Source organism: Physella acuta, unplaced genomic scaffold, assembly GCF_028476545.2.
Source record: "Physella acuta isolate Inbredline_101_S28 unplaced genomic scaffold, ASM2847654v3 ptg000559l, whole genome shotgun sequence".
Classification (NCBI taxonomy): Eukaryota; Metazoa; Mollusca; class Gastropoda; family Physidae; genus Physella; species Physella acuta.
The window spans coordinates 43,228-64,811 of NW_026732078.1; the positions used below are offsets into that span (position 1 = coordinate 43,228).

Sequence of the window (21,584 nt, forward strand, 5' to 3'; positions counted from 1 at the left end):
ATCCGTGTTTATCCTTACTTGTTTGTGTCTATAGATAAAATATGTATGCTTCGTCGTGTGTCTTCCGCCCATAACGAAACTCAGATCCCCATTCCTGGGCGCATGACGTACTTTGTGGACGAAACCTTACAATTTTATGTATGATATAAATTATATGCCTGCATATCAGTGTAAATGGAAGAAAACTCCTCTACCCTTACAACGTGTAAAGACCAAATGCGATACGTATATGCTGATGTATTGTACGTTTTCTGGTTGGGCTTGAAATGGCTTTGTCAAACACCTCGTGATGTAGAAGGATAAATAAGTTAGAAGAGGCCATTCACTTTTGCCAACATTTATTCGCTTCACTGGACAATTTGCCATTTAAACAAATTTTCCTCCCACTTTTTATTTGTTTGAAGGGGGAGGGGGTAAAGGAAATCTAAAATAACGCCAGATTTGACATGGGCATAATGGCCGCTGAACAGCACATTTAATTTCTAAATTCTGGGATACATTTTTCCATACAGAGAGCAAGTTAATTTATTTCTATCATGACGCTCCAGGGACCGAAAAATTATTTTCAGACGTGTTGCGTAACAAATGAAATGGACGTTGTCTAACACGACGCTGCTGCAATGAATATCTTCTCGTTCTGCGCCCGTTTCTTGTGGGCCTCAACCGCAATTATCTCCCCTATTGTTTCTCCCCTTTACAAGCGAGCGGTGATCTCCCCTTTAAAATGGCCGCTCCCCTTGGAAACAAAAAAAGGACAACAAATGAACATGCACAAGCCTATCTAATTATCCAAATCGCGTGGCCCGATCAAGAGCAGAACTGTAGGTCAGCGTGACCCTGCTCTGGTCGCAGTCCCCCATGGCTCCCCACAGCCCGGCGGTGGGGGAATGTTGTGTTTCGCATTTTACCTCTAAAAAAATATTCCTAGAATATCCATAACAGCGCTGTACACAGGGTCCCAGCGGTTGCCAGATATCGATTTGATCTGTTTAGTTCAGGGTTTACAAAGTCACGTTGTCATGCTAAGATTTTTTAAACTGCTGCCTTTCTAAAGAAATAGAAACTATGTTTAGTTATGCCGTGTGTTTTTTTTTTCCTTTTTTTTTTGGCGACTCTTCTGGAATGTGGCGGTTATGTAATATTAATGGAGCCATTTCATACTTGCAAAAAAACATGGCTCTTATTTCCTTTAATATACGCTAAGCACTCGATTATGTAATGGTCTACATAGAAACTAAAACGAATGTTGTTTTTTTTTACTATCATAGACTAAATGTGTAGTAGCTTATCATCTGCCAACATCTATCTCACAGACATCATTATCATAAATTATATTGTTCGATCTTAAATAGGCTTGAAATAGATTTTTTGTGAGTTGTCATTTGATGGAGAACAGAATTGGTGTCTTTCAGATAACATGCACATAGACCTAGACCTGACTACATGTGTCTGTAAATAGACTTGACTCTCTCGCTTTCAGTCTGTGAATAGACTTGACTCTCGCTTTCAAACTGTGAATAGACTTGATTCTCTCGCTTTCAGTCTGTGAATAGACTTGACTCTCTCGCTTTCAGTCTGTGAATACTTGATTCTCGCTTTCAGTCTGTGAATAGACTTGACTCTCGCTTTCAGTCTGTGAATAGACTTGATTCTCTCGCTTTCAGTCTGTGAATAGACTTAACTCTCTCGCTTTCAGTCTGTGAATAGACTTGATTCTCTCGCTTTCAGTCTGTGAATAGATTCTTCACCAAATATCTGTCCGCCTCTCTACCACAACTCACGGCACACGACAGACAGACAGACCGACAGCACCGGAGCAGTTCTCAAATAAATCTGTACCCGCTACCTTTATGAGACAGTTTTACAGCCTCTGTACAGCCCCGCCAGCTTTATGCAAGTGAACATTCAACCCCCCCGTCACGTGACCAGCTTTTATGCTCAGGCTATTTATAGATTCTTATCAGAGATCACGTGATACAGTTAAAATCCCCACTCACCCACCACCATTGTGCTACCTTTATTTTTTTCGTTTAACTTGTATACGCAATCTACGAAAACGATTTGAGTTGGTCATCGTTATCCCCTGCACGTGGTTGTGTGGAGGGGGTGTTAATTTCTCCCCCCCCCCCTCCGACCCCCTATTTGTAATTCATGGAAACGTTTTGCCTTTAGTGCCGCCGTGCGACGTCGATTACGAGTCGTAAAGTGACAAGCACTCACCCACGGTAGCTAGTGTTACCGTCGGTAAAGGTTACGCCATCTGGTCGTTTGCTGCAGCCTGCTTTAGATCGAACCGACGCCATCTTGTTTTTAGACTGCTGGGTATTCATGTTCCTCTATGTGTTTTTTTTAAAAAAGAATTCTGTGAATAATTTCAAACTCGACAGTGGTATTTGTTGATTGTTACCCCACAAGGTATTGGTTACATTAAAAGTGGGATTTGCACAAAAAAGTATGGCTTACATCAAGGGTAATTTTCCAAAAAAAAGTTTAGGTTTAGTTACTAGAGTTAAAGGTTTTACAGTCAGAGACATTCTTTTTTCCTACAAAATGGCATATGTCAGTCGGGGTGTTAGAGTGTGTTGGGGTGGGGGTCATTTCCTAGTGCGCACCCTTCTCGTGTTACGCCATGTCTGCTAGTGTTTCTGTCGGTAGATCTGTCACTGTCAAACATTTGCCGTGTGCCTCCCGTGAACAATTTTCACAGGGAATAATTCTCTGACGTCCTGTTTGTTGATGGAAGCGTACGTCTGTATGGCAAGGGGTCGACGACGGCTGCTGATGATTGTGACGATGATGGCGACCGTTATGCTTTTTGGGCTATATTTGGTCGGCTACATCTTCTAACGTGACTTAGGTAACTCAAGCTCTTCTTATGAGTGTTGGAAGAGATTCCCTCCAACACAATTATGTATACGTGTCAACTAGTTATGCGCCATTGAGGCCATTGACTCTGATTTCAGCCTGCTTTTCTTTTTGGATTTGCTTCCATACTCAAGCACTGACTTGACGTAATCCAGTGTGGCCCCTGAGGAGCTAAGGGCTTCAGCAACACCCCTCTGCCGGACTCAGCTCTCTCAATGTTAGCTTATGTAAGCCCTGAAGCTCTTGCTTCTCTTTCCACATCCCTTCTCCGTGATTGTTTAGGCCGGCCCACTTTTCTTTTTTTCCTGAGGGTTCCATTGCTGATTAGGTTGTTGCAATCACAACTCACTGAGTACTGTGTTCAGATAGCCTCTCGACATGTCGCAGAATTACTGTATAGGCTGATAAGAAATGTAGACATGACTCAACATTGTGTTTTGGTGGGGTGGGGGGGGGGGGGGTCGATTAGAGTGTCTAACAAAAAGAGTCCACAAATTGTCCAACTTTAAAATTGACGTAATAGAGTTGCCTGTCCCTACCACATTCGTCTGAAGAAATGTTGCAGCTATCAAACCCAGGGCGCCAGTGGTTGTGTGGGTTCAGTAGCCTCGAAAGCAAACGATTACTCCAGTTGTCACACTTGAAGATTCGCCCCTGCACGTTCTTTAAGAGATCTAGATGGAGGGTAATATAATTTATGTATCAAGGCGCATCTGCCGAAATTCACCGGCGAAATCTAACCCAATCTTCCCTCGAAAGAGTTCACCTTAACTTCATTCATTTTAACATGATTCTAAAAATTTCGCTTTACATAATTTCATGTTGAAGACGGAATCACCGCCCACCCACCCCTCATCACGTTCCCATTTCTTATTATTGTTGAGGTTTTTTTTTTCTCTCATGATTCTACATGAATACAAATTTCCTCTTATTTCATCTGGCACCAGTTTCCTTTTGAATAAACTTAGGTGTTAGAACGTTTATATATATATATATATATATATATATATATATATATATATATATATATATATATATATATATATATAATGTTACTTCAGTAATGGCGAACTTTGTATCACTGAAATAATGACGTATTGCACATGACTTCAGTAACGACATATTGTATAAGAATCAAATTCCGACAAACTGCATAATTATGACTCTAGCGATGATGTGTGTATTCGTATAAATACACAGAGATGACGCATTACGCATGACTTCTCAGCTCAAAAATGAACGTCCAATAGACATCGAAACTGGGTTCCTTGCAAGAAATTCGTCTTATTAAAAACATCAATTTCTATAGCTTAAGTTACAAAGCTTGAATGTGAATCTAATTAAGGAACCTTAATTAACCCCCCACCCCCACGCTTTTGTGCTTTATTTTCGTCAGATGAGTCAACTTCCCCCCCCCCCCCCCCCCCCAGCCTTATCCTTTCTCACAAATCATAATTCTGGTGACTCCCCACCCCTAATTCTAGCACCCACCCCTCCCGTACTTGACAGAAAAGAAAAAATTCCAATGCCGAAAAAGTTTAAAATCCCAGGTAAATAAAGATGGAGTAAGACAGGTGGCGGCTTAGAGCAGACGTTGGCTGAGAGTTAAGGCGAGCCTCTCCTACAGAACTCTCTAGATCTAGGTTAGGGAAATTTTAAACAAACGTAATGCTGAGGACTCACGCGGGCTATATTTAGAACAAGGGACAGCACTCGCCATTTGTTTATAACTACCGGCACAGATGGTCCTATTTATTATTCATAGGTTGCTCGTTGAAATCGCATGTTATTAGATAGGTTATTTTTTTTTAACAGTTTTGATTGGATGCAGTTAATTAGCATTCCCGTATCAAAATTATTACCTATAATTACCACAACGAGGTAAATAAAATAATAAAATAATCGCTTTGTTGCTGTTATGATTTTTGAATCGCGTAAGTCTTCAGTTTCTTTTTGTAGTTCATTAGCACCAGGTGAAGTGTCTCTTACCACGTGACACACGGGCTATCTGTCGGACCATCCATCATTTGGACACTGACGCTTCTAGTTGGTTACCTCCAGTGCTAACCTTACCTGTGCACGAACCTGACCCTGAGCCTATCAGGTGTGAACTCGCACTTTGTACCTGCGACACCTAGTAAACCAGCTGAAAGACAAAACTAGGTGCTAATCAACAGCACTAATTAGCAGCCCAACTAAATATAGCTCGTTAACATGTGGATATTTTTTTCTCTCATTAAACAGAAAACTGCAAAATAAAAACAAAAAATAAAAAATTCACGAATATATCTGTCTCTATCTCTCTCTCTCTCTCTCTCTCTCTCTCTATATATATATATATATATATATATATATATATATATATATATATATATATATATATATAAATTCCCCACACTGTTATTTCTATAGCAAGCCTACAACATGAAACATAACAGCCATCAAATAAATAGCACACAGAGTAATCAGACACGAGAAATAAAGCACTCGAAATATTTATCTAATACTGTACCCTAACTCTAATACAGGGGCCATGAAAGCCGGCTCATAAAATATGATCCGCTTGGCCAGTCCCCAGCCGTGCATTGACTCTTGTCTAGGACTGACCAATGACCATCGAGCCTGGTCCTACGCCCTCGCTTGACCCCCAAGTGTGACACAAACCTCCCTCTAATCGAATTACTGCCTGTCCTTGTTAATGCGTGGGACAGCCGGCTAACCTTTTCTTTATTCTTATGCGTATACACATACAAGCAAGGGTCCATACACTCATGAACAAGTACATTGGTAACGGCTCCATGTTGTCCACTATCCTCCATACCCGTTCTGGTAAATCACTTTGAGGTCAGTTTTCTAGATCCCGCGGCATAAAACAAACACCGCGATATATAAAAACAAACCAAACCGAATTCATCTTTGGTCGCCAGGCAGACGGTGGTCGCCGTGTCTGCAGTGGAATGAAACGGGTGTATGGACGATTGACCATTCTATCCCTGCTCACTGGCCGGTGATGTCTTCATTTCCCTGTTTTCACGCCACTCTGGGTCCAATCTTCTCCTAATGTTCCGGCACTCTCCCACCCCCTTTTTTTCTTTAGGGAGAGGGGGAGGGGGGATTTCGGGTTCAATAATCTGGAAAACTGGACACGATAAGCCTAGGCGCCCAACAAAATTTTGTTTTTCGTTGTTTTCAATATCACAGAGTAAATATTTGTTTCGTTTCTTTATCTGTCGAAAAAAAAATATTTCCCGTTTTTGAAGTTCCTATTGATTATGTCTTTGGATAAAGCAAGAAGCCGTATCCATTCCACGTCTAGATAACTACCTGCAGTTTATGAGCTAATGGAGAATTGATACCCTCCCGCATGCGCTGATTAAAATTAATTACCTGCAAGTGTTTGCACATTTGGACGCCGTGAGGTTGACTTAACGGAGCTCCGCTTAAAGGAAACGCTCGGATTATTGATGTTAACTTTGGTTGTTCTGCCCGCTTTAATGGCCGGGGGCGTGTGTTTGAATTAGGACACCTGGATTAAAACTTAATTTCCTGAAAACTAGAGGTGTGATATCCCCGGCAGGCCCTTAAGTCTGCATCAAAACAATTCAAGTCAAATAATCAAATGTATGGTGTGTGCTAATTTCTGGTGTTTTTTTTTTTTTTTTGCACAGAATAGTTCTGTCTGCCTAGATTTCATGTACGTGAAACAACGACCATTATATTATCTAGTGAAGCGTATTATGAAGTGAAATTTGATAATCGTCTTCTTAACATGCATGGTGACATTTATCACAAATTCCTGGAGATAAACACAACTATAATTGTTTTATCAAGACCACCCATTTTTTAATATCAATTCCATTATAAATTATACAGTCTATGTAAGCTGTTCCTACCACGGAAAGAACTTTTTTGAACATTTCAAATCGCACTAGTTTCTGTCTACTGTTGCAGCGATTAGCTGCGCATTTTGTTGTAGAATTGTATGTTGCCGTGCTCTCCGGTGTGTGTTTGGGAAGACGCGACTGTTGTTAGTGGTCCGAGTATCTGATCATAACTCTAACCCCAATACATTAGAAGTGAACATTGTCTTCAAGGATTTTCAGCCACTTCGAGAAACGGCCGGCCAAAGTAGCATACACACGGGTTGTTTTACATCCCTCGGCCAAAGTGTGAAAATGGCCAAATCGGAAACTGGCCGGAGTCAGGGAGAACAAAAACGCACCTTAATTCTAACTATCACTTTCTTCATTGTGGATAATTGCTGTAATAATGGGATGAAATTCCTACTAAAGGGAATCAGTACCAACTAAATGGATGTAATCCAGACTAAAGGGAAGTAATACCTACTTAAGCTGTTACCTTGCACACGAGATTGTTTTTGTCTGTAGTGTTTAAAAAAACGCTCTTTTCTCTCAGATGTAATAATTGTTAATTTACGTGTACACAATTATGCGAGGAGGAAGGTAAACAATGCGCTGGTATGTCTGTGGGTAAGCACCAGATGGCGTGATCACACGGCGTAAACTGCTCACGACGCACGCGCTTCAGTGAGTCACGGGTACCTCGGGTTTGTGTTGGGTTTCTGTGGAAGCTAGGTGCCGGTTGTTATACGAGAGAGAATAAATGGGATTGTTTTGTTTAAGGTGGCTGCTAGGGAAAGCAGCTGGGACATTCTGGTAGGGGATGTGAGTGGGGTTCTTATAGTGAAATAGTCGGTCAGTAAGTGGGGACATTGTCGGATCTTTGAGGTGGGATTTTTAATGAGAGGGGTAGCGTGAAAGGGGGTGTGTGACATGGGGGAAGTAGGGAGACTTGAGCAGGGTAAAGAGACTGGTATTGAGGGGCACGAGGTGAGTGAGGCAAGAGGGAGGGTATTGAGACATGGGGGGGGGGCATATGAGAAGATGAGGGAGGTGAGTGGGAGGATATTAAGACATGAGTAGGGGGGGACCATGAGTAGGGGGGACGACACGAGAAGGTGCGTGAGGCAGGAGGGAGGTTGGACACGAGAAGGTGAGGGAAGGTATGGAAACAGGAGGGTGAGAAGACTGGAAGGGGGGGGGACAAGAGAAGGTGAAGTAGGAGGCATGAGGGAGGGTATGGAGACTAGTAGAGAGATAGGAGGAGGTTACTGAGACTGGTCTGGGGGTAGGGGCAAAAGGATTGAGAGACAGGAGCAGTGAGGAAGGAGACAGGGGAGTGAAGAAAGACAAGAGGGACCGGAGAAGCTGGTGTGACAGAAAGGAGAAGGGGAAGGGGCGCTCATAAGAGATCAAAGATCAATACATGACAACCTCCCCCAAAACATGGTGGTCACGTGTTGCTGGTCGGATCATCACGTGATCGACGACTTTAACTGGACAAAACCCTGACGCAAATCTTCCCTCATCAGTGTGGCTTAAATTAAAATCTGGACCTCATTGTACACTTCCCGCTTTACTTTCTGGAATTCTGTGGAAAAGAGGGGGGGGGGGGGGGGGTCGCGAGGGAAATCAGGACGATAACAATAGCAGCAGATAGCCGAGTGCTAAAAACAAGAGAGGCGCCTTGTGTGCCTGGTGCTGATGTAATTTGTGGCGTTTGCTTGACGTCTGCTTCTTGTTAGAGCTCAGATTGTTATCACTTCCGGTACGGGATTCATTTGTGATGCTAATGAACCTTGTTGTTCTATCTATCCGTCTGTCTATCTATCTATCTATCTATCTATCTATCTATCTATCTATCTATCTATCTATCTATCTATCTATCTATCTATCTATCTGTTGACCGTCTGTCTCTCCGTCTATCCGTTCGTCTGTCTGTAGGCCTATATATATTATTATATCTATATCTATTTATCTTTCTATCTGTCCGTACATAACTCTGATCGCCTAGTCTTACCTCCTTTTCGTTGAACAGTACATTTGTCTGTCTGTCTGTGAACCTCCAGTTTATACTATAACCAATAACTGAACTGGTATAGTGTGATGAACCCACCAAATCAGCACACAAAAAATCGGTGGGGACTGACGTTCCAGCTATCATTACAGCAGCCGTTTCTTCATAAAGTTAACACGGCACCATTTTAGCATGACGCGCAACCATGTCCATAGCATGTTTCCTCTTAATACTCGTATTGTTATATTTACTGACACAGATCATGTGAGTTGTAAAAAAAAAGTTAAAAGTATAGTTTATGACTTTATTTTGACGTTTAAAAAAAATATTCTGTAGCCATATGCTTTTGATAAAGTAAATTAAAGTATGTGTAAGAAACTGAGAACGTTAGCATTTAACTTTGTGTAAGAACATGGCCAACAACGCCTGTTTGTTTATTTACTCTGAGCCGTCACCTCTGTTATCGTATTGTAAATCCTCTCATATCGCGATTCTTTCATACTAAGCAGATTTTTTTTTCTTGTCAGGGGTCTGTGTTGAAATTGTAGGGGTATCATATTATAATGAGGTGCTATATCGCAGTGAAATATTATTATATATATTGTAAATTTGGCGGTGTTATATAATAGTGAGGTAGTATGTAATAGTAGTGAGGTTTTATATCATAGTGAGCAATATAGTGTAGTGAGGTATATGAGGTATTGAGACATGAGATATTATATACTGAGGTAATGACATAATACAGAGAAATTATACTGAGGCGTCTTCTAGAGAGATTTTTATCTTCAAGACAGAACAACGTCATCACAACCCACCTTGGGATTCATCCGTCCTCGACACTACTTTTGTTTTTGTATGAAGCAATGCCTTCTTTGTAAACCAAACGCTTACTGAACTCGGAATACTGCTGACAACCACTAGATCTGATCCTGACTACCACTAGAACTGACCACTGCTGACAATCACATCCCCACCCGACAACCTCCCGGTCTAAGTTGAAGAGATATAACTACCAGTCACATCAAGTACTCCGTGCCTAGTAGCTTATAGTATCACATCAAGCGCAGGATGAACCTCTTAATGTGGAACCTGTGTTATAAAAGATAGCACCCAGCGTGCAGTAGACATTAGAGGGACCACCCACTGTATCACATGGGGTCGCCGACGTCATGAGATCTATTTTTAAAAATAACTACTCAGCTTCTGAAATTTTTAGCTGGGAATAAATTTTTTCTAAAACTCGACATGCATGCATCGGGTGCAGGAGTGTGAAATTGTTGGAATAGTTTAAGCACGTGGTTGTGGTACTTGTAGGCTTCCAGACACATCAGGTAGATTAAAAAACCGTCTGCAAATATTTCACACGAAACAATTTAAAAAAAAAACTTTATTCACGTCAATTTATATTGTAAAAAAAATAATCTTAAACTCTTTACGGGGCTATTTCATACTGGAGTTTATACGTTGGGATATAAATTAATCTCACAAGTGGCGACACCCTTATGTTGTAAAAAAAAAAAAAGTCAAATAATTTTTGTACAGAGCTGCACGTGAGGGCACATGACTTAAAACGTAAAAATTGACCATGCTGACCTTTATGCACTTACCCGTTATCTTAATACATTCGGCGGTTTGAGATGAGATGAAAAGAGTATCATCAGGAGCAGGGGTTGGGCCAACCATTAGGAGCAGGGGTTGAACCAACCCGTTTTCTAAAAGTTCGATGTACCCTTTCAAGCAAAGACTTCTCCTCGGTAAAGAGCTACTTTTTTAACACTACCGAACTCTCTGAAACTGTGACCTTTTGAGGGTCATTGCGCCCCGGTAAAGAACTCCCATTCTGGAGTGTAGAGATGGCCAGTCTGATAAGGGTAGTTTTTTTTTTTTTAATTCATAAGCGGAAGAAGAAAGAAAAAAAGTACCGTTATTAAATGTTCGTGTTGGTTTGGCTGATGTGGGTATAGCGTGTGTGAGTTTCTGAAATGGATTAAAGTTCAGTCGAGGTATGATGCGTTATGGTTAGCGGTGGTCTGTGTGATATGTTATGGTTAGCCGTGGTCTGTGTGGTATGTTATGGTTAGCGGTGGTCTGTGTGGTATGTTATGGTTAGCGGTGGTATGTTATGGTTAGCGGTGGTTTGTGTGGTATGTTATGGTTAGCGGTGGTTTGTGTGATATGTTATGGTTAGCGGTGGTCTGTGTGATATGTGATGGTTAGCGGTGGTCATTGTGATATGTTATGGTTAGTGGTGGTCTGTGTGATATGTTATGGTTGGCGCTGGTTTGTGTGGTACGTTTTTAGCTGTAGTCTATGTGTTAAGATTAAGTCAGTCATTGTCCATCTGTTACATTTAAGTAAGCTTATGTCCATGTTACGGTAATGTTAGTTTTAGTCTAACTAGCTAGGCCTATTTATTATATGTTGATATTCTAAGGTAAGTTAAGGTACATACAATATGTTTTTCGGATATTTAAATTTTTTCCCTCTCAAACTTTTTTTAAGCTTCTTGACTACCTCCATCACTTCCGCTTTAGCAGCCGACAAATAAAAACACGGAACTCTAACCACTGGCGCTAGTACAAACAGCAAACATGTACCTCTCTATTATGATAAAACCTTCGCACTGGAAACTCGAGTTCTCGCTAACGATTGGCTACATCCAGTCACGGGGTGCAGGCCACAACGATAACCGGCTATTTGTTGTCTTTGCCCACCGGCGCGACCGCTTAGCTCTACCCGGGGCGGTTCTCAAGCCGTCGCATCTCACGGACCCCAACAATGGGTTTACACAACCCCCGCGCCCGTTGGGGGACTGATCGGATTACCATCTCGCCACACGTCGTCATTAGGGTGAAGCGGACCCCGGTGTTTATTATTGCGTCGGCCTCGTTTCTCGCCCCATTGCTTATTCGATTGCCATGGAAGGTTGTTTTTTTTTTCGTTGTAAAGCCAAACAATATTGTATATACAATATGTATTATTATTATTATAGTTTTGTTGATACTTTTGTTGTAAATTTTTGCTATATTTTAAAATAAATAATTTTAATTCTTGTAGTATTTTTGTAATTTGATTGACGTATAATCAAAAAATGTTTCTTATACTTTAAGTATCTACAAATTTTATCTATAACAAGTAAAAGTACACCACAATATTTAAAGTGACTGCGATTTAAATATGCTTTAATAAAAACTTCAATTTTTTTTTTTGAGTTACCTGGTATTAGGTCGTACATAGGTTGTGGGTAGCTGATAGATTTTGGTCCTCTAGCCTTTGATTGCGAAAAAAGACATTAGCTATTTGTTTTTATTTTGTAATGCCGTGAGATGTTCCAAACGAGGGATGCTTGTTTGAGCTGTTACTAAACCTTGAAATAAAATTTTAAAAAATTTTAGCTTACGAATTTCACATTCAACTTTTTAATAACCCATAAGAAAACTTTGATCTAACCACTTTGAATATTTGCAGTCACTGTATTTAAAAAAAAAAATTGGTTACCTTTTGATGTCCCATTTTAAAATCCAGCTGGAGCATCCCCCCCCCCCCCCCCTCCTCCTCCCCCCCCAAGACATTCCTACTTAAACCTTTGGGTACCTTTGGTGGCGATGGTAGTAAGACATTCCTTAGGCCGACAACTGACTGAGGCCTGTTTACAGATCTAGACACCGTCTCTTCTTTTACTGTGCCGACACCTGTCCTGACCTTAGGCTTCTCTGGGATCAAAGATATCGGCGGCCCGACCGTCAGGAATCAGACGCGAGGCATGGGTTCTGGGCCTAAAGAGAATTGAGAAATTAGAAGGCGAAATACCTGACCATTTGGTATTCTTTTAGTAGAATTTTTTCCTACCCAACACCTACAAATATTTATTGGACCCTATACTCCCTTTTGTTAAATAAAAAGTCATTTTGGTTTTTTTATGCGGGTTACGCTAATTAGTCTAATTGACCCAACAGCAAATTGCTCGATTATCAATTTTTAAAAATTACTTTTGATAACTAATTCTTGATAATTAATGAGTTATCAAACCTTGTGCAAGAACCAAGTAAAGTTTGCATGAAGGGAGAGAACCGATCACTTATTTCCTGCATTACTATTTCCCCTTCCCTTATCAGGCATTTCTGTTGCGGTGTTGAAGGCAACTTCTGATGTATTTCCCACAAACGGCGATGTCCCACACACAACTGACGAAGACCAAATGGCGCAGCTCTGGGTGACGGGCGATTGGTCAGGACCCCGGTCTGTTAGCTCGTGCATGTGTGGTCCTGGTGTGGCTAGATTCAGACTTTGATGTGACAACGGTCTGGCTGATCTGTTTATGCAACACGCCTTTGCTTTTCACTGCTCTGTGTCTTGAAATGTTTTCAGTGAACACAGCTTTAAACTAGGGTTTTCTGCAGGAGGTGTGGTGTGTTTTAAAAGTTTGTTCTATGTTAAAGTATAAGGGGTGGAAGTGTTCAATGAGCAATAACATGGGAGCTTAAATACATTAAGTGATTTTATTGTATATAGTTATTCAGTTGTTCGGTTTACAATATGTACACGCCTATTAAAACGGTATATTGCTATAGTATAATTGATAGACTACCACACTGGTCCCTCATCAAGTTCATCATGTTATCTGTGAGTGTCGCTACAGTACCAATGGACCACTTTATATGGCTCGCGGTGACGTCACTTTTAACCTATTCCTTAACCATAAAAGAAGAAAAAAAAAACGGTTCAGGAAGTAAGGGAGGCTATTATTTTGAAAACGAGTACGGCGTAACAAAATATTCGACAAGAGTAATGTTCTTTTTTTTTAACCCATTAGACTCCATTTTTATGTCGCACTTTTTTTTTCGTTACCCAAAAATGAAACGGGTTTAACCAGCATCGGGAAAAAACTCAAAATTCAGACCATGTTAATGATTTCATTCGGTCATTAAGTCGAATAATATTTTTTTTAAAAATCTGTTGGTTCTGGAGAATCGTGAATAGTCATAACAATATTTTTTAGAGAGCAGAGGCGTAGCGACCCTTCCCGGCGCCCGGGGACATACTTTCAATTTGGCGCCCCCCTCGGGAGCAAATTTTCGATTTGCACCCCCCCCCCTCGAACTTTTCATTTGCACCCCCCCCCCCTCAAACTTTCGATTTGCACCCCCCCTCGAACTTTTCATTTGCACCCCCCCCCCTCAAACTTTCAATTTGGCGCCCCCCCTAAGGTCGGCGCCCGGGGACATATGTCCCCCCCCGCCCCCCCCCCCCCCCCTCGCTACGCCTCTGTTAGAGAGGTTTAGATTTAAGTCTGGAATTCACTGTTTTTCTCTCTCCTACAAGTCTCATGTACTTTCATAACTGAACATTATCGAATCTTTAATATCACAAACACTTGGACTTCAAATTCTTTGAAGTCCTTCTCAAAGAACAGGCATGCACTCTAAAAATAAATTGTCAATTTTACGTTCGTTCAATTAACGTTTTCCACTGTACGAACGTCACACTTAGCCGATAGAACACGAACAGTGGCCAGCCCTTATCATTAGCGTTAGGGTTATTTTAAAAATTTCACAGTTTATAGTTAGCAAACTTCTGTCACCACTCGTGGCGTTATAGTGTTTTGCCGAAGTTACTCGCCGTTTGAAAACAAGCGCCACTTCGTTAGCCAACAGGAAATGAGGTTTCCCTCCCCCCTCCTCCACCTCTCTAATGAAGCTGAAGATGAGTACTTCAAATAGAAAGTGAGTAAACGCCGCTCACACCGTGTCTGGGTTGTGCCTTGATGTTGGATTCAGGTGTGGAGGTACCTGCTCTCTCTAGCACAGGACCAGACACGCTTCAGTGGACGGCATGATGGACGGCTGATGAGTCGACTTTCTAACGCACATTGTAGGATAGATACGCTTCAGTGGACCGCATGATGGACGGCTGATGAGTCGACTTTCTAACGCACATTGTAGGATAGATACGCTTCAGTGGACGGCATGATGGAGGGCTGATGAGTCGACTTTCTAACGCACGTTGTAGGACAGATACGCTTCATCGGTCTTTAGAGGGCTAATATTTGTCAGTATACGACTGTGTTTTGCTTGCTTGCAAATACATTAGATTTAGCTGTACTGTACTGTTATTGTGGCTATCCAATCGGGCTACACTATCTCTAACTGTACTGTAATGTTGTAGCTATCCAATCGGGCTACACTATCTCTAACTGTACTGTAATGTTGTAGCTATCCAATCGGGCTACACTATCTCTAACTGTACTGTAATGTTGTAGCTATCCAATCGGGCTACACTATCTCTAACTGTACTGTAATGTTGTAGCTATCCAATCGGGCTACACTATCTCTAACTGTACTGTAATGTTGTAGCTATCCAATCGGGCTACACTATCTCTAACTGTACTGTAATGTTGTAGCTATCCAATCGGTCTACACTATCTCTAACTGTACTGTAATGTTGTAGCTATCCAATCGGTCTACACTATCTCTAACTGTACTGTAATGTTGTAGCTATCCAATCGGCTACACTATCTCTAACTGTACCGTACTGTATTGTTGTGACTACACTCTATAACCGTACTGTATTGTTGTGGCTACACTCTATAACCGTACTGTATTGTTGTGGCTTCACTCTATAACCGTACTGTATTGTTGCTTACCACACCGAAGTTGCATGCATAACCAGTCTCCTGTAGGAAAAAAAAATAGAATAATTTTTATTCGGACCAGAATCGCAACTTCTCGTGAGTAGCGTCCATTCGGCGAAGTTCCAAGAATTATTTCCCTTATTCAAAGAACCATTACTCTATTTAGACGTTTGGAAATATTCAAGATCGATAACAACAAAAAAAATAATCTTGCTGAGTCAGTAAGGTTAGGTTAAAACTTACTTCTCTAAGCACATCGCTGCTTCTGTTATGTAAATACTTCTTTCTTTAAAATGCTTGCCTTTTTTTTTTTACTTATTAAATCTTATAGTAGCCCGGTATCTTCAAAAAAACTGAAATTTGAAGAAAAAGAAACTAAAAAATGTATATATTCCCCTCGAACGTCTTTATACCAAATAAAGAAGTAAATTTGTGACTACCAATAACTATGTATGTGTTTTGTTTTTGTGTTTTTATTTGGCTTCATTTTTAAACAACACCTATTCTCAGTAATACTTTGTCCAACCTTACTCTTCTGTTTACTTCATCTGTTTAGAATGACGTATGCAACTCACTGAGCTCGATACCATGTTTATCTGGGAAATACCATTAAAACAAACAAAGGGCCAAACATAAATAAAAACACGCAAAGAGATATTTTAAAAGAGCCAATTAGACAAAATTAGACATCTCGCAGCTTCTTGGCGGAAATCGTACATCACGCGGTTACCGCCCCTGCCAGGTGAGAAGGATACCATTTGTAACCATTCGTGCCACAACTCCCATGTGCGAGACATGCAAGTTTCCATCTGTCTCTAGCACTGTGTGTTTGTGTGCGGTCACTCCTTAGCTTGTTGCTTTTTGCGGATGTCTTGTATGAAACATCGCGTTTGATTTCCCCCCCCCCCCCCCCCCACCCTTCCAGTCTCATGCTTTGGATATTTATATAAAAGTTGGGATTGGCGATTTTGTTTATGTGCATGTTCTTGACTTTATAACACATATATCAAATCTTTGGGGGAGTGGGACCAAAGGTAATCAAGGAGTGATAGTTGCACTCAATATAAAAATAGATTTGTTTTGATAAAATTGATATCTGAATACCAAGAACACTAGTTAGTGTAGTTAGGTCTCTTTTTTAAATATAAAATAAGTATGTATCAGTTAAATTTATTTTTAAAAGAAGAAAGCTAAAGTTTTAAAATCAATGCCTTGCCTCAACCCCAAACCGACCTTACTTCATCGCGGTTGGTTACGAATAATGTCATTTTGTTATTCTACCTTATAGATATCCCTGTAAAAATACTTTTTAGGCTTCTTAAAACTATTTTATTATTATTCCTACTTATTATTATTACACAAATAACCGACACATAAAAATGTATTTCCAGCCCCCCTGACCTAACATGTGTGACTATAATTTTTGCCACATCCAACGATCCAACGAGTGGGATTCTGCCTAACAGCCCAATCCTACCCACAAGCATTGTGCGGGCTCCGCCCTTGACAACGGATTCCTTCCCACCACACTTGTACGGGCGCCGCCTCTGACGAGACGCGAGTTCTAACATTTCCGAGGCGCGTGTCTGGATGTCTATGTTTAGTCCCCCGCGAGCAGGGAAAGGTCACCCACATCCACACGATATTATCTCCCTTGTCTGGTTCCACTGATGACTTCCTCCCCTTGACTTAGCCTGCTGGCTTCTCTTGCCTATTGTTTCCTCTTATCTTTTCTCACCATTGACTAATTAAGGTAATGACTTCTGCCCAATCTTTGCATTGACCTCCGGTTTCTACACACAAGTTATGTTTCATCGATACGATACTTGCCCGCGATACTTTTAACGCAGAATAAAAAAATCCAAACTTGGGGCTTAGCATCTGATTTAGATGAAATATGCCATGCCTGGTGGTTTGGGCCAAGGTAAATATAAAACATGGATTTGTTTCTGCTTGATAGATTTGAATCGTTTGGGCCAAAGTAAATATAAAACTTGGATTTGTTTCTGCTTGATAGATTTGAATCGTCTGCTTGTGTACGAGGTACTGGTGATTGATGTGTATGGAGGGTTTGGGTGAGTAGATTAACACTAATGGAACATATGGGGAAACTACTTCAAGATCGCATGACTGGTTCAACGGCTTTCCTTTTTACAGGACACACACAAGTTAATATATATAATAGATAGATAGATAGATAGATAGATAGATAGATAGATAGATAGATAGATAGATAGATAGATAGATAGATAGATAGATAGATAGATAGATAGATAGATAGATAGATAGATAGATAGATAGATAGATAGATAGAGATATTTATAGCTATATATATATATATATATATATATATATATATATATATATATATATATATATATATATATACCTATAAAAAATAAAAGTGTATCTGGAATCTGATAGGGAAGCGCCCATCTTATTTCCAAGTGTTAGTTATGTAAGCCGTACAGGTGAACAAACAATTTTGTACGCATGACGTCACGCGGGTCAGAGTCGGGTGGCCGATACCTGTGCAATTATATTTTTCCCCTCCCCTGCGATCCGTTTAATCATCCCGATCCGTTCGGAGATTTAAAGTGGGTAGAAAATGACATTTTCAGGCGGCCACATCTTCCAACCTGTGTACGTTTTCTCCATTTGCCATCCCATGAGCGGCAAATCACCGTTAAACTCGTTCTCGTGGAGTCACCTCCCCTGATTGCCCATTATCTGCCCCTGCTGTTCTTAGCCATCTGCTTATGACCAGTGTTGTTGTGGGTTTTTTTTCCCAATCCATGTTTTATTTTGTTTTTTAAACTTTCTTTAGTCATGTTAACAATTTTTTTTTAAAATATAGACTGTTTCATTTAAAATTTAGCTTTAAAAAAAGTTCTTAAATTAAAATTTTATATCCTTCCAAAAATACTGCTACGAATATCAAATTTTACCCAAATAAAAATTTCATATTTATTTGAAAATTGAATAATATCATATCAGGTGGATTAAAATTCGCAACTTTAAAAATCGGCTCACAGATGTCAGTGTTTACATTTGGATATTGATTTAGGTATTAATATCTAAACCAGCGGTATTTTTATATTAACCCCGTGTCTCGATTTAGCATAGCATCTTAAAATAAATTGAAATTTAAAAACTTGGAACTAAGAAACAAACATTAGTAGTGTTTGCCGAAAGAATTATAAAACACCATACTTCGGGGTAACTTTTGTGTAACATTTTATTTCGTTTATTTTTTTTTATTATATAAGAGACGTTGAAATGATGGAACTGGCTAATCCTCATTTGACATTAGTTTTTTCCCCTCGCCTTTAGCCCCCACGAGCGAGTCAGATATTTACACAATGTCTAATCTATAATTTGACATCTTGGGATATTTGAAAGCTTTTCTGGCAAGTGAAAGGGATCGTTCATTTTTTCCCTCCACCCTTACAAAACCTGTCTTAACATACAAAAAAAAAATAAGAAGCCCACCTTAAAAAATCTTTTGACTCGCTTAAATAATGAATTGGTTCTTGTACAGAGATCAGGACGATACATAAAAGTTGCATGTAGGAGGCGAAGATAAATGACGGCTGAGATGGATGCCTTGCTGGTTGGCGGAGAGATCCCATGGTTGAAAATAGGACCCCCTCCCCTCGTTCTCTCTCGTCTACCTACACCCCATCCCCCCGCCCCCATAGGTCTGATTTAATAAGAAGAGTCTCTTAATCTATCAAGCATATTTTTTAAACCTCTCGTAACTCAAGTGTGAAATATGTTAACCTGTTCTTTCATATTCCCTGAGCTATTATTCTGGTTCCCCCATCATTTGTCTGACGATTGTCTTGCACTCCCTCCCCCCCCCCCCTCCCTTTCATTATAGAACTGCTCCGTTCTATGTGTGAGTTCCTGCACTTGTTCCGTGAACGCTTGTATGGAAACATAAATCCTTGTCACACCCCCCCCCCACACACACACACATCTCCTGTGTGTGTTTTTGGGTACAATTGTTAATTCTCTTACCGTCAAGACTCGTACTCTACAATAAAATCTCAGTAATCGTACTATACAATAACACCCCAGGAATAGTTCTCTACAATAAAACCTATGGAATCGTACTCTAAATCCTCAGTAATCGTACTCTACAATAAAATCTCAGGAATCGTACTTTACAATAAACCGCAGGAATCGCACTCTCCAATAAAACTAAGTCTTTCATCCAACCACTGCCTCATCAATAAATAAATAAGTGTTTAGTGGTGGAGAATGGCTTGCATGATGAACCTACTTGAATGGAATGTTTTCAGAATAATATAAATAATTATTGGTCTTAAATCTTTGTTAATTTTTTGGGAGAAAGTTTCACACCAAAACGTCTGGATTTACTTCGTAAAAATTGTTCTGGCTATGCAGTCCTTCCTCTGGTTTAGTAAACCCTGCTTTGCTGAATACATAAACGGCGACCACGTTTTTCAAATACATTGCATTAAGATTTAGTGTTTGGTGTATGCCTACATTTTTTTTTCTTCTATTGCACTGTTTCAATACGGATAAAAGGAACTATGAAACAAACTCTAGACAATTTGAATAACAAGTGAGAAATTGATTTAAAAAATGTTAGTCCTGTGTTTTTCTAGACGGGTGTTCTTACCCGACCAGATTTGTTATTGGATTGGGTATTATAAAAAGTGGAACGGGCTACTCGTATTGCCAGACAGTATTACAGGGACTGTACTCTGCCAGACAAGGGGAAGTAATTCGTGTGCTAATGCCTTATGGGCATGGCAAGTTTTTCTAAGTTACCGGAAACACCAAAAGGTTATGTAACCTTTTTTTTTCTTTACATAAAAAATAAAACCAGCTAGCTATGTCAACACAAAGATTAAAAAATGCATACAGAATTTTTTAAAAAGCACTTTAAAACAAGCTCACGTAATGATGCTGACCCCCATCTCCTACCCGAGCAGATACACGGTGGAGGCCTTAGATTAACAGGCATCTTTTATCTGATAAAAAAAAAGGAATTCCCAGACATCACAGCGTTTCTATTTTTAAATAAAGGTAATAAATTGATGGTAAACCTGGCGTGAGCAGGTTAATCCCTCATAATCTGCCCCTTGTCATCGTCCTGTTTGTCTTATCACGTTAGGGTAAACTGTCTAAGGTTAGCTGGGGGGGGGGGGGGGGGGGGGGCTGGGGGTGATTAGCTTAGCCGTACCCAATGCAGACGGGAAAATTTTTAAAATTAGCCTAATTCTTCTCTTTTGTGTAAAAGATTTTGTCTTTCTGCTCTTTTATATTTTTTTTCAATTTCGCTTAAATTATGACATACCTGTATATTGCACTGTGAATTTTAACACATAAACACTTATATACATTTTGTGACCTTGAATTTTTCTGTACAAGATATTTGATCCTCTCCCTTCCCCCCAATTATTGTGTGATAAATAAAGTACACACACACACACATATATATATATATATATATATATATATATATATATATATATATATATATATATATATATATATATATATATATATAATACTTATATGATGATTTATCGAAGCTGTTTATACTTCCTCCTACCCCCCTCCCCCGAGCCTACTCTTGCAAGAATCACGTGTGGTATTGGCAGGAAAAAACTTTTCAGAAATAATAGAATCACCGACTTTCAACTTATTTTAATAACATGTGCTAGTTGTATGAATACACAACTTAATATACTGAAACTCTACTTCTCCAGGTCCATCTCTACTTCAGCAGTCTGCCTGAGGAGCGGGTCCCTTACCTCAACAGTATCGGCGAGAAGAATCGAATACGCCAGTTGCTGCAGCAGCTGCCGCCTCACGATAACGAGGTTCGATACTGTCACGCGCTCTCCGAGGTGGAACGCCATGAGCTGCGCATGTTCAGCGCCCAGCGGAAGCGGGACGCCCTGGGCAGGGGGTCGGTCCGGATGTTGCATCAGGATTCAAAGACGGTCAAGTGCTATCAGGTAAGCGTAGTGCAACCTGGCGCTCTCCTGGTACAGCTCAGGGAACTGCTAGCTTTTATGTTGTTGTCGTCACGTTTAAAGGACCCCTACAATAAGATCTTGTCCAGATAAGCCCCGCCAAAAAAGTTAACCCCCCCGCCACAAAAAAAAAAAACGATAAAAAGAGGATGTGAAACTTGTACTTTTAGAATTTATGCGAAGTTGAGAGAAAA

The 21,584-nt window shown here is 40.2% G+C and overlaps 1 protein-coding gene across 1 annotated transcript in view; it reads left to right on the top strand.

Moving 5' to 3' along the window:
* The window catches only part of LOC131946402 (prickle planar cell polarity protein 3), a 53,522-nt gene that overhangs the window by 22,269 nt on the left and 9,669 nt on the right, over positions 1–21,584 (top strand). Inside the window, exon 3 of the mRNA XM_059307145.1 lies at positions 21,121–21,372. Coding sequence (XP_059163128.1) covers positions 21,121–21,372 — 252 coding nt within the window. The remainder of the gene's footprint in view (positions 1–21,120; positions 21,373–21,584) is intronic.